The 15,741-nt window shown below is 42.3% G+C and overlaps 1 protein-coding gene and 1 pseudogene across 2 annotated transcripts; both read left to right on the forward strand.

The window, feature by feature from the left end:
• Positions 1–4,208: 4,208 nt before the first annotated feature.
• Positions 4,209–5,162, forward strand: LOC311581054 (olfactory receptor 51G2-like; the record flags this gene model as incomplete). The annotated part of the gene is made up of 1 exon (XM_084752977.1): positions 4,209–5,162. The coding sequence occupies one exon, from the start codon at positions 4,209–4,211 to the stop codon at positions 5,160–5,162; it is 954 nt and encodes a 317-aa protein (XP_084609103.1).
• Positions 5,163–10,264: 5,102 nt separating this feature from the next.
• Positions 10,265–14,221, forward strand: LOC311591875 (glyoxalase domain-containing protein 4-like; annotated as a pseudogene). The gene is made up of 3 exons: positions 10,265–10,268; positions 12,906–13,298; positions 13,746–14,221. The product of its transcript is annotated as a glyoxalase domain-containing protein 4-like (transcript).
• Positions 14,222–15,741: the final 1,520 nt, after the last annotated feature.

Here is a 15,741-nt window from a genome sequence, read left to right on the forward strand (position 1 = left end):
TTTGGGGACGGATCTTTCAGCATTAGTCCTGTTAATAGGCACAATAGGTAAAGAAGACGCATCGTAACACAGTGCTTAGGCAGCCGCTGGGATCAGACTGTCTTGTTTTCTGTTCCAGCCACTCTCAACTTCATGGTTTTAGGCAAGTTAGCAAATTACTTGGTTTGCCCATGTGCAAAATAGGAATGATAATTTTCATCTGTTTCAAAAACAATGAGTCCTCAATAACTAAGTAATTTATATTATCAATCATTATCATTATTTTAGAGACCAGGACTCACTGTTGTGAGAAATTCACAATCTTCCTATCCCAACCCTATGTACTGGGGTTGCAGGTGTGCATCACCACTGCAGTATGTCTGAAGTTCATGTGGCAGACACGTTAGTGCTCATGCACCAAGCACTATTTTAAGTCACATATGTATAAACCTATGTGTGTATGTGTGTATGCATGCATATGTGTATGTGTGTATGGATACATTATAACAATAGACAATTATTTTTAAAAGATCTTGGGAGTGAGGATGCCATATGACAGACACATGAGTGTTGGTGTCATATTGTTTTGTTTCTTCTGCTTACTTCTAATGAGGTATGGGCAGGATTTCTCATCTTGTAGACTTTCTTTCATCTTCAGGAAAGGGATAACGTCATTCAAAGGCTTTAGAAAGTGGGAGACTTCATGAGCTGCTGACTATTCAATCGTAGTCTAGGGCATGGTTAGCATTATTACACTGTCATCAATGCCTCCAAGGTGCAAAACAACACACAGTCATTCCCACGTTCATACAACTCTGTGATGTCAGTAATGGTCCTTTATTATAGGAAAGAACACAACGACAGGCCATGCTGAGAAACACAATTTCTGGAGGCTACAGTCAATGGGCCGAAGTGTAGGTATCAGCCCCTGCAGGTGTGCAGTGTGTCCCTGCCTGGATGGCTGTTCATGTTTATGTATAACACACACTATTACCGTGTGTGATTTCTCTTGTGTGACAGACTTAGGCAAAGCATATGGATATGCAGTCAGTGCTAGGAGACTGTAGGATTCAGACAGGCAAAATGCTGCCTGCTATGAACTCATCTTTAGCAAACTTTATTCTTGTAGTTTTCCAAAGAGATGTATTAAAAAAAAAAGGGCAAAAGAGGGAATGATGGATTTTGAAACTGTCTAAAGTCTTATATTTCTGGGTTTTCATTACTCAAGAGTGTTTCCAGACTTTGTTTTTTAAAATAATTTATTTATTTTTATTTTATGTGGACTGGTGTTTAGCCTGTATGTATGTCTGTGTGAGGGTGTCAGCTCTTGGAGCTACAGACAGTTGTGAGCTGCCATGTGGGTGCTGGGCATTGAACCCAGGTCCTCTGGAAGAGCAGACAGAGCTCTTAATCACCGAGCCCTCTCTCCAGCCCCTAAAAATATATCTTTATTGAAATTTTATTGTAACCATACATATATGTCTACATAATAATTTATTGAATTTTATTATACCATAGGGTTTTTAAAAAAATAATAAAATATAATAAGATAAAACAAAAACCACCACATTGAAGTTGGACAAGGCAAACCAACAGAAGGAAAAAAGCCCCAAGAGAAGGCACGAGAGTCGGAGACCCACTGGCTCACACTTTCAGGAGTCTCATAAAAGTACTAAACGGAAAGCTCTAATACATATGTAGTAGACCTTGCACAGACCCATGCAGGCCCTGTACTTTCTGCTTCAGTTTCAATGAGTGCATATGAGCTCTGCACAGTTGATTTAGAGGGCCTTGTTCTCCTGGCATCCTTCATCCCTCCTGGCTCCTGCATTTCTTCTGCATCCTCTTCCATGGGGTTTCTTGAGCTGTGAGGTCCCCCAGATGTTCACTGAATCAGAAAATGAACTGACAAGATGGAGTAAACACTGTGTGTCAGATCCACATCATTGTGTATGCCCACAGAGGAAAATCATCCAGCAAAGGAAGCTAACAAAGTGCCAGTTCATGGAGCAGCATGGATGTGTCATAGACATAACGTTGAACGAGTTGCATCCACAAGCGAATACTGTATGATTCTAGTTATATATAAGGTTCCAAGATTTATAGCATTAATCTTTGGTGTCATAAATCAGGATAGTGAGAGGAATCATTGGAGGGGGGTCCTAGGACTTGAAGATTCTGAAAACATTTGGTTTCTTATTTAAAAATGTAGTGTGTGTATATGTGTGTGTGTGTGTGTGTGTGTGTGTGCGCGCGCGCGCGCGCGTGCGTGCACACGCGTATGCCATGGCACATGTGGAGATCAGATGATAACTTTGTGAAGCTCTTTCTTTTCTCCCACCTTTACATGGCCTCTGCAGAGTAGACTCACATCAGGCTTCTGCAGAGACTACCTTTCCCCTCTGAGCCATCTTCTTCTGGCCTTCAATATTTGGCTACAGAAATATACTCACTTTGTGAAAATCCATCAAGTTTTACATCTTTGATATGCATGCAGATTTGTGCATATGCTACACCATAGTCAAGATATTTTTTTAATGACCAAACATAGCAAATTTGATGAGCAGAAGTATATCTTAAGGGGAAAGGTGATTGAAAAGACTGGAAATATGTAAGATGGTCAAGGTCTTTTCTCTTTTGGACTCACTATGGGAGATTTTGCTTAGATTTGAACCTCCATGCACCAGGGAACCACCAATGTTCATTAAACAAAGCCAAAGTTGCTAAAACAAATTAGAACCCTATTTTATTTATTTATTTAATTTATTCATTCTGGGGGTATATGTAATAATTTAAGTATTCATACTGAAATTTTAATAAATATTCTGAGTATAACTCAAGTGGAAATTTGAAAACAAGCCGAAATACACAAAGACTGAAGAAAATAGGACATTGGAACTATTTCACTACTCACAGAAAGGACAATGGTTTGGCATGATTAACTAATCGTTGGGATCTGAAGAGAGGAAATAGTTCAAAGATTAGTTGATTAGGAGAATAAGCTCTAGAGTGAAAGGACAGGTATTTTGAGTGTTGCACAGATAAAACAAAGGAAAGGAAACAGGAGCCCACAGGAAATGGACTACGGTATTGGGGGAGAGAGATTAGTGATTTGTTCACTCAGTCTAGGATGCAACCAATGTGCTTGCTTAGTGGACCAGGGAGGCAGTGGTGTTCTGAGGAGGGAAGCTGAGAGAAAGCGATGTGTCAGCTTGTAAGAACAGGAGTGCTCACACACCTCAGTCTGGGCTCTTTGGCAGAGCTCTACTAAGCCAGGGATACTGGAAGCTTCTAAGGCTTTGCCTGACATCACATGATGCCCTTGGGTTTTGCCAGCCTCAGTCCTCTGTTCCCAACTAAGGAGAACTTCAAAGTAGTTGACTCCATAGAACAGCGTGTGTAGTAAGAGGGCGGAAAGGGGCTGTTAAGAGAAAACTGCTCTTTAGTTGAGTGTGTAGTTAGAGCCTTGTCATGATGCTAGGGTCAGAATCACACATGAAGGCTTTAAGTAGAGGACAAGGAGGACACAGAACTGGGGAAAACACTAATAAAACTGCAGCTGGCAAACTCCCACCTTGTTGCTCAGACTTTAAGGAAACCTTGGCCACTTGTTTTAAGCCAACTCATCTTCACAGGAAATTTGTCACCAGTGGGTACACTTGAAGAGGCTATTTTGACCACTACACATTGTATGTATGTATTGAGATATCACATGGTTCCCCAAAGATATGTACAATTATTACACATTAGCCAAACATTTAAAAATGTTTAAAGGGTGAACTGTAGTCTGAGAAGGCTCTCTAGAAGGTTAGGTAGGCTTTCAGGTTTCACTTAGGTGAAAAATGGAAATTGCTCAGGCCCAAGTGAAGGTAGCTGCTGATTGGCTAAAGAAAAGTCAGTTAGCAATAATCAGAGATTGACTCAGACACACTTTATTCAGAGAAGCAAGAGGAGTGTTTTTGTTTTTGCTTTTGCTTTTTTGGGACAGGGCTTCTCTGTGTAGCCTTGGCTGTCTTGGACTTGCTTTGTAGATCAGGCTGGCCTTGAACTCACAGCGATCTGCCTGCCTCTGCCTCCCAAGTGCTGGGATTAAAGGTGTGCATCGCCACCGCCCGGCCCAGGAGTTTTGGTTTTAATGGCTATGAGTCAGCTCTTCCTTTCTACCTCAGTGACCACATGAATGAATGAATGTCTCCTTCTCATAGGGTGGACGATTTCCTCCTGGAGTCATGATGTTCTGCAATACCAGCACTCCTGGTCACTCTATCTTCCTCCTCACTGGCTTTCCAGGCTTGGAAGCCTCCCATCATTGGGTTTCTATTCCCATCAACCTCATCTGTGTGGTTTCCATCCTGGGCAACAGCATCATCCTCTTCCTGATCCGCACAGATCCAGCTTTACACGAACCCATGTACATCTTCCTGTCCATGCTAGCAGCCTCTGATCTGGGCCTCTGTGCCTCCACCTTCCCCACCATGGTACGGCTCTTCTGGCTGGGTACTCGGGAGCTGCCCTTCGATTTCTGTGCGGCCCAGATGTTTTTCATCCATGCTTTCACCTATGTGGAATCTGGTGTGCTGCTGGCCATGGCCTTTGATCGCTTCATTGCCATCCGTGACCCTCTGCACTATGCCACAATCCTCCCCCACTCAGCAGTGGTAAAAGTCGGGGCTGCCATTCTGGTACGGGCCGTCTTGCTCAACCTCCCTGGACCCATCCTTTTGCGGCGTCTGCTCTTTCCTCAGGTCAGTACCCTCTCCCACTGCTACTGCCTGCACTGTGACCTTGTGGGACTGGCCTGCTCAGACACCCGGATCAACAGTTTGGTTGGCCTGGTATCCATCCTACTCTCACTGGGCCTCGACTCTTCCCTCATCATGCTTTCCTACGCTCTGATCCTACGGACTGTGCTGGGCATTGCAACCCCTGGGGAACGGCTCAAGGCACTCAACACGTGTGTCTCACACCTCTGCATCGTCCTCATCTTTTATTTGCCCAAGTTGGGGCTGTCTGTGCTGCACCGAGTGGAGAAACACAGCTATCCAGCTCTGGCCGTGCTCATGGCCAACCTGCACTTCCTGGTGCCACCTTTCATGAACCCTGTTGTCTACAGCATCAAGTCAAAGCAGATTCGTCAGGGCTTCTTAAGGCGTTTCCAGCAGAAGAGGGTTGAAGTTTCCTAGGGCAGAAGGGCCCAGTGGTACATGAAGTCAGTGGGCCACCGTGAATCTGGGGATGGGCGAGGTGTTAGGGAACTTTTGAGGCCAACTTTTAAGGCCTTTGAATGCCTTAGTTGTTGAACCCTTTGTGGGGCCCTCCTGGCCTCTATAATTACAGACTTCCGACACAGCATATCGGAGTATCACACTGATAATCCTTTCCATGTTTTATTAAGGCAGAGCTGAACTGCCCTAGATTCACACACGCTGTGACACTCTTACCCAGGCTGCTAATCTTACTGGCAGAATGTTAGCATCAACCTGTTCTAGTTTCACTTCTGCTGTTGTAATAAGATATGCAGACAAAAAGCAGCACGGTGGAGGAAAGGCTTTATTTTGTTTACAGGTAGCCTGTTGTTGGATGGAAGCCAGCACAGGAACCTGAAGTATCATATCTGTAGTTAAGAGCAGAAAAAGAATAAACACATGGCTTCTAGTCTGCTTGTACTCAGCCGTTCCTTTCCACTCTTATACAGCCCAGGATGCCTTGCCCAGGGCATGGTGCCACCCAGTGTGGGCTGGGTCATTGAACAAACAAGACAGCCCTCCACAGACATGGCCACAGACCAATCTAATGAAGGAAGCCCCTCAGTGGAGACTTCCTTCTCAGACGATTCTAGGCTGTGTCAAATTGCCGGTTAAAACTAATTGGCACACTGTCCACACAGGCATCTCTCCTGAATGCTACATTTCCCCTTGCATTTCTTGCAGAGATCTGTGGAAGAACTGAGGTAAGCTGTGCTTATTTGCCTTCCCCCAAGTTTTGTATTAAGTGACTCGTATGAGAAAAAAACACAAAGGGAGGTGGGGGATGGGGAAACACCGATGACAACATTGCACTTAAGGAAAGGTAGTTACATCTTAGAAAACTGTTTGAGAATTTCCCACATTGTATTTTGATCATATTCATTCCATCTCCAATTCCTCCCAGATCCACTCCCTTCCTGACCTGTCCAACTTTGTGTCTTCATTAAAAAAACCAAACCAAACCAAACCATCAAGTCCAATTTGTGCTGTTCATATATTTGTGGGTATGCAACCATTCACTAGGATGTACATGACCTACCAGTGGTCACATCCTTAAAGAAAATAGACTATCTTTCTCCCAACAGCTATCAATCGCCAATTGCTCCTCAGTTAGAGGTGGGACTCTGTGCCCCATCCCTTCTCCATGGTAAGATTTTTGTCTGGTCCAAGCCTACAGAGATCTCGTGCACACTGTCTCAGTTGCTGTCAGTCTACATGCAACTACCCTGCTGTACCTGGAAAACATTGTTTCTGTATAGTCACCACTGCCTGTGGCTCTTACAATACTTGCCTCACCTCTTTTGCAGTGATTCCTGAGCCGTGGGAACAGAGGTCATAATATACATGTCCCATTTAAGGCTGAACATTTAGAGTCTCTTATTCTTCGCTCATTGATGCCAGGGTCCAGCCCCGGGTGAGGATAGGGCCTGAAAAGGGGTGCATGCAAGAGTGGAGAGGGAGGAATGAGCCAGGTATGGGGATCGGGAGGAGTTTTGCAGTCTGACTGACTGGCAGTCAGAGTGCTTCGTTGTTTATACAGAACTCAGTGGGCAGGGATAGATGCATGTTGTTCCAAACTGTAGGTCATATCACTTTTGTACTGGACATGCGTTTCAATTTTCTCTTGGTCATAAGTTTAGTCATCATTGATAAAGAATGGTAGAACAGAATTGTCTTTTACAATCATTATCCCTCATCAACCCCACCACCCAACTTTTAACAATATTGAAGTTTCAAGGGCATATTTTGCCAAAGCACAACAGCATGTTTTCAGACTGGTAGTTCTTGTGGTTTCAAGGGCATTAGACAGGAAGAAAATCTCTAAGCCAGCCTGGGCAGATTGTCATGTTCCAAGCAGTGCATTATCAACTTTTAATAGTCAGAGCACAAATTGTCATTAGGTCCAAGAGAAATCTTCAAGCCAATGCTGCTGCTGTTCTTATTCAATTTCTGGCATAATACAACATTTATATTTTATATATTTGTAGGATTTGTTTATATGTCTAATCTCGGTATTCTTTAGGTTTTTTTTGGTCATATGACACCACTGTGGCCCTGTATGAATTAACTTTTTCTGGGAAAAGGGAGGTCTTTATACTTTATTTTTTTATCATTTATTCATACCATTCTTTGTTCATTAGTAGTAGGAAGAGGCTTTTAATTTGATCTGTTACCAACTTCTTTAGCCCACTGAATCTTGGTTACTCTTTATGTTTTCTTTGTTATGATTATCTTGTTCATGAGTAAGTGCAGGGGCAGATGTTCTAAGAATATCTTTGAGTCAGAGCCTCATAAGAAGTTTTCTGGCATCTTTATTTGAGTCACAACCTCTAGAGCATAAGAAAGACCTTCAAGTAGGGCCAGATAAGGACATCTCCCTAAAAGCGGGAGGGGTATTATGGTCAGGACATTCTTCGGGGAGCTTAAAAGCAGTACTCCTGGGAGAAGGTGTACTCATAAAAAAATTTCTATCAACCTGATATTCCCAAGTTATAGAAATAATAAAAGACTCCAAGCATGCAACACGTGGAGATTAAACCCAGAAAGTAGGAGACCATAGGATAGTAATTGCATCACTCGGCTCAGCTTTGCTGGATCTTTGCCAAACAGTTGTGTTGGCTTTATGACTTTTGCTGTTCCCATTAAATATGGCTGTTCCACCTTGACAAATTGTGGGTGGCTGAATTAATCACTATGTACTTCAGAAAGAAGCTTCTCTGATGAGGCTTGGGAGATGCACTAATCTATGGTTGTTAACACGATGCCCACTTAGCAGAATACTACTAATCGATTCTCCCTTAGAGACCATGACCTGTCTAGCCACAGGTTCTTGGTCCTGCAACAGTGGCAGGTATGTGTTTCATCTTGAGAAGTGGGCTTATTTTTTTTCCTGTGTACCTTTGCTTTTAGTTAAAAAGTTTGGTATTGTCAAACTTAAGGAAGGTATTTCTGGGGAGTGCTTGTATCTTAGGTACCATGAGTAACTCTAGACTTTCATTCACACCCACAGCAGTTGACCTGTAGTGTGCAGGCTCCACGAGACAAAGGATCATCTGCTTTGTTCCATTGATACATCATTAGCATCAAGAATAGTACCTTCTGTATAGGGACTCCATACCCCATGTATAGGGGCCCATGAGTAGGGGAGAGCAGGGGTAAGAGACTGACAGCTAGTCCTCAGGAGGGCAGAGAATTGGGAGATCTGAATGTCTAAGGCCTGTGAGGGGGACCAGGCAGCTAATACGCACACTGGCATGCAATGATGTTAACGTGGATGCCAGGTGCCTTGGGGATAATATTCCATTCTCTTATACCACAAGAGGTTGGCTTCTTCCAAGACAGCAGCTTGTGAAGGAGCCAAGGACACAGTGGAAACTGCTTCCAAACTTCTGGGAGACTGAAGCCTTCTCATCCCATTTTTGTCATTTCTATTGATTTAAATTGTTTAAGTACTTCTTGAGTAAATATGGATATTTTTGGTGGAAATGGACACAAACCATGCTGGGTCCGTTTGACAGGACATTTACATTATGGCTATCTAGACAATCAAGACTAATGGTTATGGTCATTTTTATGAGCTGAGGACAGAGAGAGGGGGAGAGAGAGAGAGAGAGAGAGAGAGAGAGAGAGAGAGAGAGAGAGAGAGAGAGAGAGAGAGAGAGAGAGAGAAGAATTGGGGAGCCTGGGGAATTGTGAGCCTCTAACAAAGACATGTGATTAGAAAGCTTGTTTGCCCTGCTGTGTCCTTTACACTCTGGTCACTGTTGTGTGAATTCTGAGTAAGTCAGCAGCCTGTGCATGGCAATAAGTAGAAGGGGCTCTTTGCGAGGCCACATCTGAGGCCACAGACAGTGTCCCTAGAGACCAAGGAACAAGGGTGAAATATCACAATTTTAGAAGTTTGGGCTGGGAAAGCCATTGATTGCATGCTCAAAGCTAAAATGGATTTTTTTCCAGGGGAGCTTGGAAAATAAGAATACTGAAAGAAATACAGATGATGGAGGCCTGGCTTCCAGATTTTCATTTTGACATATTTTATCTAGTACTATCTGCCAACAACATCAGTAAATTTGGTTTGTCCTCTTTGGCTTCACCTGCCTGCCCAGTCACAAGAAGGCGCTGGACTGGAAGGAAGTTGTCCCAATTTCACTGAAGGTTTTACCAGCCTCTCTCAGAAACCAGTGGTTGACTTGATGATATTCAGGATTATAATCATGAATAGACAAACAAACAAACAAACAAACACAGAGTCCAGAGCCCTGAACACTTACACTCATGAGATCAAAAGAATGAAGCTTGGCCATCAGACACTCAGCCTAGGACCGTAGGGATCCTGGATTTTGTTGAGCTTATGTGACAGCATCTCTGAGCTTGCCAATGTCTTTCTCTTTTCTCTCTCTCTTTTTTTTTTAATTTCTAAAGATTTGTTTATTTTATATATATGAGTGTTTTTGACATATATATATTTTAATTGAAATAGAACTGTATCACTTTCTCCCCCTCGTTTCCTCCAGCCTGCTTCTCCCAGGTACTCAGAAATATGCATGAGTGTTCTGTCTGTATATTTGGAAGTGCATCATGTGTGGAGGTCAAAAGAGGGTACCAGCTTCCTGGAACCAGATTTTTGGATGGTTGTCAGCCACCATGTAGGTGTTGAAGATCAAACTCAGGTCCTCTAATCTGCTGAGCCATCTCTTGAGCCCCATTGGTGATGTCTCTTAGCGTTTACTCTCTGTCAGCGCAGCATGGTTGTTTCACGGCTGCTATGACATTACGAGCTGGTAGATCCCATATCTCTACAGCTTCACGTTCACTGTGCAGACATCTCAACCCGACCCATAATCCTTTCCTTTCCTTTACAAGCCAACTAACTACAGAATAGCTGAGCCAGACATAGTAAGGAGTCCTGAGATGGCCTCTAAAATGCTCTGTTACTAGTTTATTCTGGTAGAGATTGCTGGTGATTTTAGTGTCAATAAAAATGTTCCTGCACATGAATGTAATGCTGCTGGTTGTACATTGTGTTCTAATCACCCTGCATGGGTATGTGCAAAACACAAGTTTAAAAAAATCATATTCTGTCTCATAGTACACTTCGACCTTCAGTTAACTACATCACTTTTAGTCTACATCTCTATAAGACACCCACCTTATAGAGATGTGGAGATTTACCTGCATAGAGCACACAGTTCAGCACTAGAGGACCTTTAGATGTGCATTGGTCATTTCATTACTGTTTTCCCCACTTTTTACTCTAAGCACCAGTGTGTTGACTTATCCAGTCATATTGATTAATATGGCTTAGAGTATCATAAGCATTTTGTCCATTAAATAAATAACAGACTACATTCCTAGCAAATGCAACTGGTTATATAACTTCTACTGAGCCAATGGGAACACCTGTAATAATCATTCACATTACACAGTTTATTTAAGGTAGTATTGATTCAAGTTGTAAGTCCCTTACACTGCAAAGAGGCAAAGATGAAATGGATGTATGTGTAGAATATCAAGAAACATATACAAATGTAATAATGGTATAACTTAATTCCATGTATCCCTTGGGACCCATATATCTGAGCAGTGACCTTGCCTAGCTGTCTGACAACAACCTCTTCACACCCAGATCATAATGTCTAAGTTAATTATACTTCCACCAAGCTGTGGAAACCCCAAGAGACCTCTTCTAGTTTGAGAGTATATTTGAGAGTTGTCTAACCCCTGTTACCTGCACCATAAATACATTTTTCACAATACAGTTAAACTGAAGTGGATGTTGACCTGCCCATTAGAAGCATTTATAAAAAGGACATTTAAACCTTGCCTAGTATAGGAGATTTGTATTGGTATTTCCTTTTTATAGAGGAAGAAATTTGCTATGCCTCAGAATTAGGGGAGAAGCTGGAGGAGGAGGAGGAACTTGCTCTCTCATTGCTGTTTATAGTCTTCTTGAAAGGCTCATGTGTGTGTCACACACACACACACACACACACACACACACACACACACACACACGAATAAATGAATGTGTGGACCAGAGGACAACCTTTGCTGTCATTCCTCTTAAGCACTTTATTGACTGATCTATCTCCCTGGCCCCTAGGCTCCTATTTCTAGAGATTTATAGAGGGTTTTCTATGTAAGCCCTGTTCATAGCAGCCCTTCTATATTTTGTCTTGTCTTTTGCAGGCATTTATAAGGCATTTATTATAATTTACTGCTACCCTTCTTCAGAGATAGAATTTTCCATTGGACAGAATCTTGTCTTCCTCAACTTATTGTACATTTTGTTGGTATATAAAGACTCAACATGTGTAGAAGAATTTTAATCCAGCAACATGACTGGTCTGAACAGGGCTCACATACAAAGACCCAGGTCTGTATGATATGGCTAGACTACAGACACACACTTAGTACACACCTTTAATCCCAAATAATGATGTCTAATTGAGGTGTAGGCAAAGTGACAAAACAGAGAAAGATTTGACAGAATGAGTCAGAGATAGGATTCACCAAACTCTCAGGATAACAAACAGGAAAGAGGAGCTACTTAAGGGCTGTGCAGAGAAAGAGCAGGAGAGTTGGAGACGATGTGGTAGAGTTTGGGAGTACAGTACAGTTCGGTGCAGTTCAGTTGAGTTCATGCAGTTAAGTTCATTGAGTTCAGAGGCAATTTTTCCAATCAGAGCAATTCAATGAGAAGCAGAGAGAATCCAGCTGGAATCAGTCAGTTGGGAGAAGAGTTTTGAGCCTGGACAGTTGAGTTGAACCAGCGAGCCAGAGTTCAGAAAGAATTAGAAAGGGTGAGCTTATTCAGCAGTAAGTCTTGGAGGCTGGAAACATTCTAGGCATAGGTTGGCAGACAAATCTTTGAAGCTGAAGACTTCAAGGTCTGGGCTTGAAGATTAGATTGCATGGAGACTAGAAGTTTCCAGGCTTAAGCCTATGGGTAGATATATAGATGTGCTCTGGGCTCAGGCCAAGCCACGTATTTATAAAACTTGGGTATGGCTCTCACCTCACCCTCTCATCTCGGGAAATAAAAGCATTTAAAAGTGCACTACTGAATGGATAAATATTTTCCTAAGAGTTCAGATTTTTCTCATGATCAGGCATTTGAAATTAATAGACACAAGAGGTTAGAGCTATGTTCTAAGCCTGTATGAGGAAAAAGTCCACATTTAATGGTATATTCCAAGATTTTGTCTTATAAGAAAGCATTGTGCCTAGGTAGACTAAATTTATGTATCTCCAAAACTGCCAAGGCTGGCAAGTGCCACTTGTAAAGATATGAAGCGTTGTTTCCTACACCTCTTCCTTCATTTCCTCTTCTAACTCCTTCCTTCTCTTCTTCCTCCACCACCTCCCACTCTCAGCATCTTCCTTCTTTATTTATTGTGACAGTGTCACATCATGTAGCCCATGCTGGCCCCAAATTAATGATATTTCTGCCTTTTAGTTTTTTTGAGACAGGGTTCCTTTGTGTAGCACAGACCTTGCTGTCCTGGTCTCATTTTCTAGATCAGGTTGGCCTTGAACTCACAGAGATCTGGCTGCCTCTGCCTCCCTAAGTGTTGGGATTATAGGTGTGCACCACCAAGCCCAGCTCTGCCTCAAAATCTTAAATGCTGGAATTACAGATGTATGCCACCATGCCTGGCCTTAAGGATCTGTGTTGAGCTCTGCACTTTGTACTCAAAGTAGGGAACCACTTCCAGACAGTGCATTTCTTTGGAGATGTCCTGGGGAGGCAGGTTCTATGCCATCAGGAGTTTGAAGAAGGCTGCAAAGCTGCATGTAATGGGCCTTATGATGGGAAGTGGAATAAGATGGTGGTGGGATTTGGGCCTGAGGATGATCATTTTGTTGTAGAATTGGCATACAATTATGCAATCGGAGACTACAAGCTTGGCAGTGACTTCATGGGAATCACACTTGCTTCCAGCCAGGCTGTCAGCAATGCCAGGAAGCTGGAGTGGCCACTCGGTAAAGTTTCAGACAAGGTTTTTGAGACTGATGCCCCAGGAGGATATAAGTTCTACTTACAGGATGGAAGTCCACCTCAATGAGAGGGTGTGTGTGTGTGTGTGTGTGTGTGTGTGTGTGTGTGTGTGTGTGTATAGATGGGAGGGCTTAGAGGGAGGAGAGGAAAGGGGAAGCTATTTAATTATATTAATCTAAAAAACAAAACCATTAAGAAAGGTTTCCATTCATTGTTTGACATCAGCACTTAACAGTGAATCACTTCCTTCTGTAAAGCTTTCTTCAGTTTTCCCCAAGACAGTAGACACTCTCTCATTTTACCCCATCATCTCACTGTTGTCTTTATCTCTCAAATTATTTGGTAGCTTCCTCACTTACCAGGTTGAATGGTGCTAATCTGGACCCAACCATGTACCTTCATGGCTAGCAGGGCAGCCAGAGGCTCCCGGAGGATGCTTTTACTGTTCTTGGAGTTGAAAGTGAAGCTGCTCTTGCTGCTGTACGCATGTTGGCTTTTGGTTACAGGGCCTTCTGCAGATGGATCCTGTGATAAAGGTCACTCTAGCAGTGTCTGATCTCCTGAAGTCCCTGAACCACTGGTCTAATGTCCTAGGAATGAAAATTATGAGCAAAAGGGGGAGAAGCAAAGGGCTTTGCTGGGTTACGCTGATAACCAGTGAAAGGTGAAGCTGCAGGGCATCAAGGATGTAGTTCACCATGCAGCAGCCTTTGGAAGAATTGCCTTTTCTTATCCACAGAAAGAGTTGATAGACTTAGAAGAATTGATGAAAAATAAGAGCCAATTAATCCTGATTCCACTGGTGAGTCTGGATACCCCAGGGTATCATCCTGGCTGACCCTAATGGCATGAAATTTGTTTTGTTGGGCATGAAGCTTTTCAAGAACTTTCTAAGATGGGTCCAAAAGGAAGCAAATTATTGAATGATGCAACGGCAGCAGACAGAAAGGATGAGTGGTTTGCTATGAGAAATAAGCCAAAGGCTTCAGGTTAATGGAAGACACATTAGGAGCGCTTACAAGTCCAGTCTATCTGTTACGAGAAATGTTCCACCACTTGGTTGTGTCCTACATGGACAAGGAGGCCTGTATGCAGTTATACTCTTCAAAGCTTTGTTATATTTTAGAAATGAAATATTTTTTATCACAAATGGATCAGTTTTCATCTCTGAAACTCAGTTCCTAAGCAGTCATTATGCTTATTAGATGGCTGGTTTCCATGCATGAAACAATGAAAGAAGTTTTTTGTTTTTGTTTTTGTTTTGTTTTTTTTTGTAGCTTAGCAGCTTCCATTTTTCAGGTTCTCATTTTTCTCTTTGGGGCAATACCTCATTATGATTTCATTTTAATTTGTATCATATTTTCACCTCTTTGGAGAAGATGTTAACCTTGCTAAGATGACTGAAGTATTTATATCTCAAAGGGATGGGTAGGCTTGTAAAGCCATTTCACTGGGGGAACTGCTTAGGTCATCTTTACTCATCTATAACATAACAAACCTACATATGCAAGATTATACTTCTGGACGGCCTGACTTATTATGGGTTGGGTAAAGAGAGGGGTGTCTGTACCTTACAAGTTGGATTATGTAGTAAAAATGGCCATCTTACCAAAAGCAATTTACAGATTCAATGCAATCCCTATCGAAATACCTACAAAATATTTTGAAGACATTGAAAGATCAATTCTCAACTTCATATGGAGAAACAAAAAGCCCAGAATAGCAAAAACAATCCTATACAATAAAAGATCCTCCAGAGGAATCTCCATACCTGATCTCAAGCTGTACTACAGAGCAACAGTAATTAAAACAGCATGGTACTGGCACAGCAATAGGCTGGTGGATCAATGGAATCTAATCAAAGACCCAGAGAGGAATCCACATACATTTGGTCACTTGATTTTTGACAAAGAATCCAAATCTATTCAATGGATAAAGGATAGCATCTTCAACAAATGGTGCTGGTCTAACTGGATGTCTACATGTGGAAAAATGCAATTAGACTCATATTTGTCACCATGCACAAAACTCAAGTCCAAGTGGATTAAAGGCCTCAACATAAAACCAGAGACATTAAATCAGTTAGAGGAAAAAGTAGGGAAGATCCTGGAACACATTGGCACAGGAGACAACTTCCTGAACAGAACACTAACAGCCCAGGCCATAAGGTCAACAATTAACAAATGGGGCCTCATGAGGCTGAGAAGCTTCTATAAGGCAGGAGACACTGTCAACAGAACAAAGCAACAGCCTACAGACTGGGAAAAGACCTTCACCAACATCACATCTGACAAAGGTCTAATATCCAAAATATATAAAGAACTCCAGAAATTAAACACCACCAAACCAAATAACCCAATTAAGAAAAGGGGCTCAGAACTAAACAGAGAATTCTCAACAGAGGAATATCGAATGGCTGAGAAACACTTAAAGAAATGCTCAACGTCGTTAGTCACAAGGATCCTAATAGAGCTCCAAGCTAAATGTACTACGAACCAGATGATACCCAGCCCC

This window comes from Acomys minous (genome assembly GCF_964271855.1).
Source record: "Acomys minous genome assembly, chromosome: 2".
Taxonomy (NCBI): domain Eukaryota; kingdom Metazoa; phylum Chordata; class Mammalia; order Rodentia; family Muridae; genus Acomys; species Acomys minous.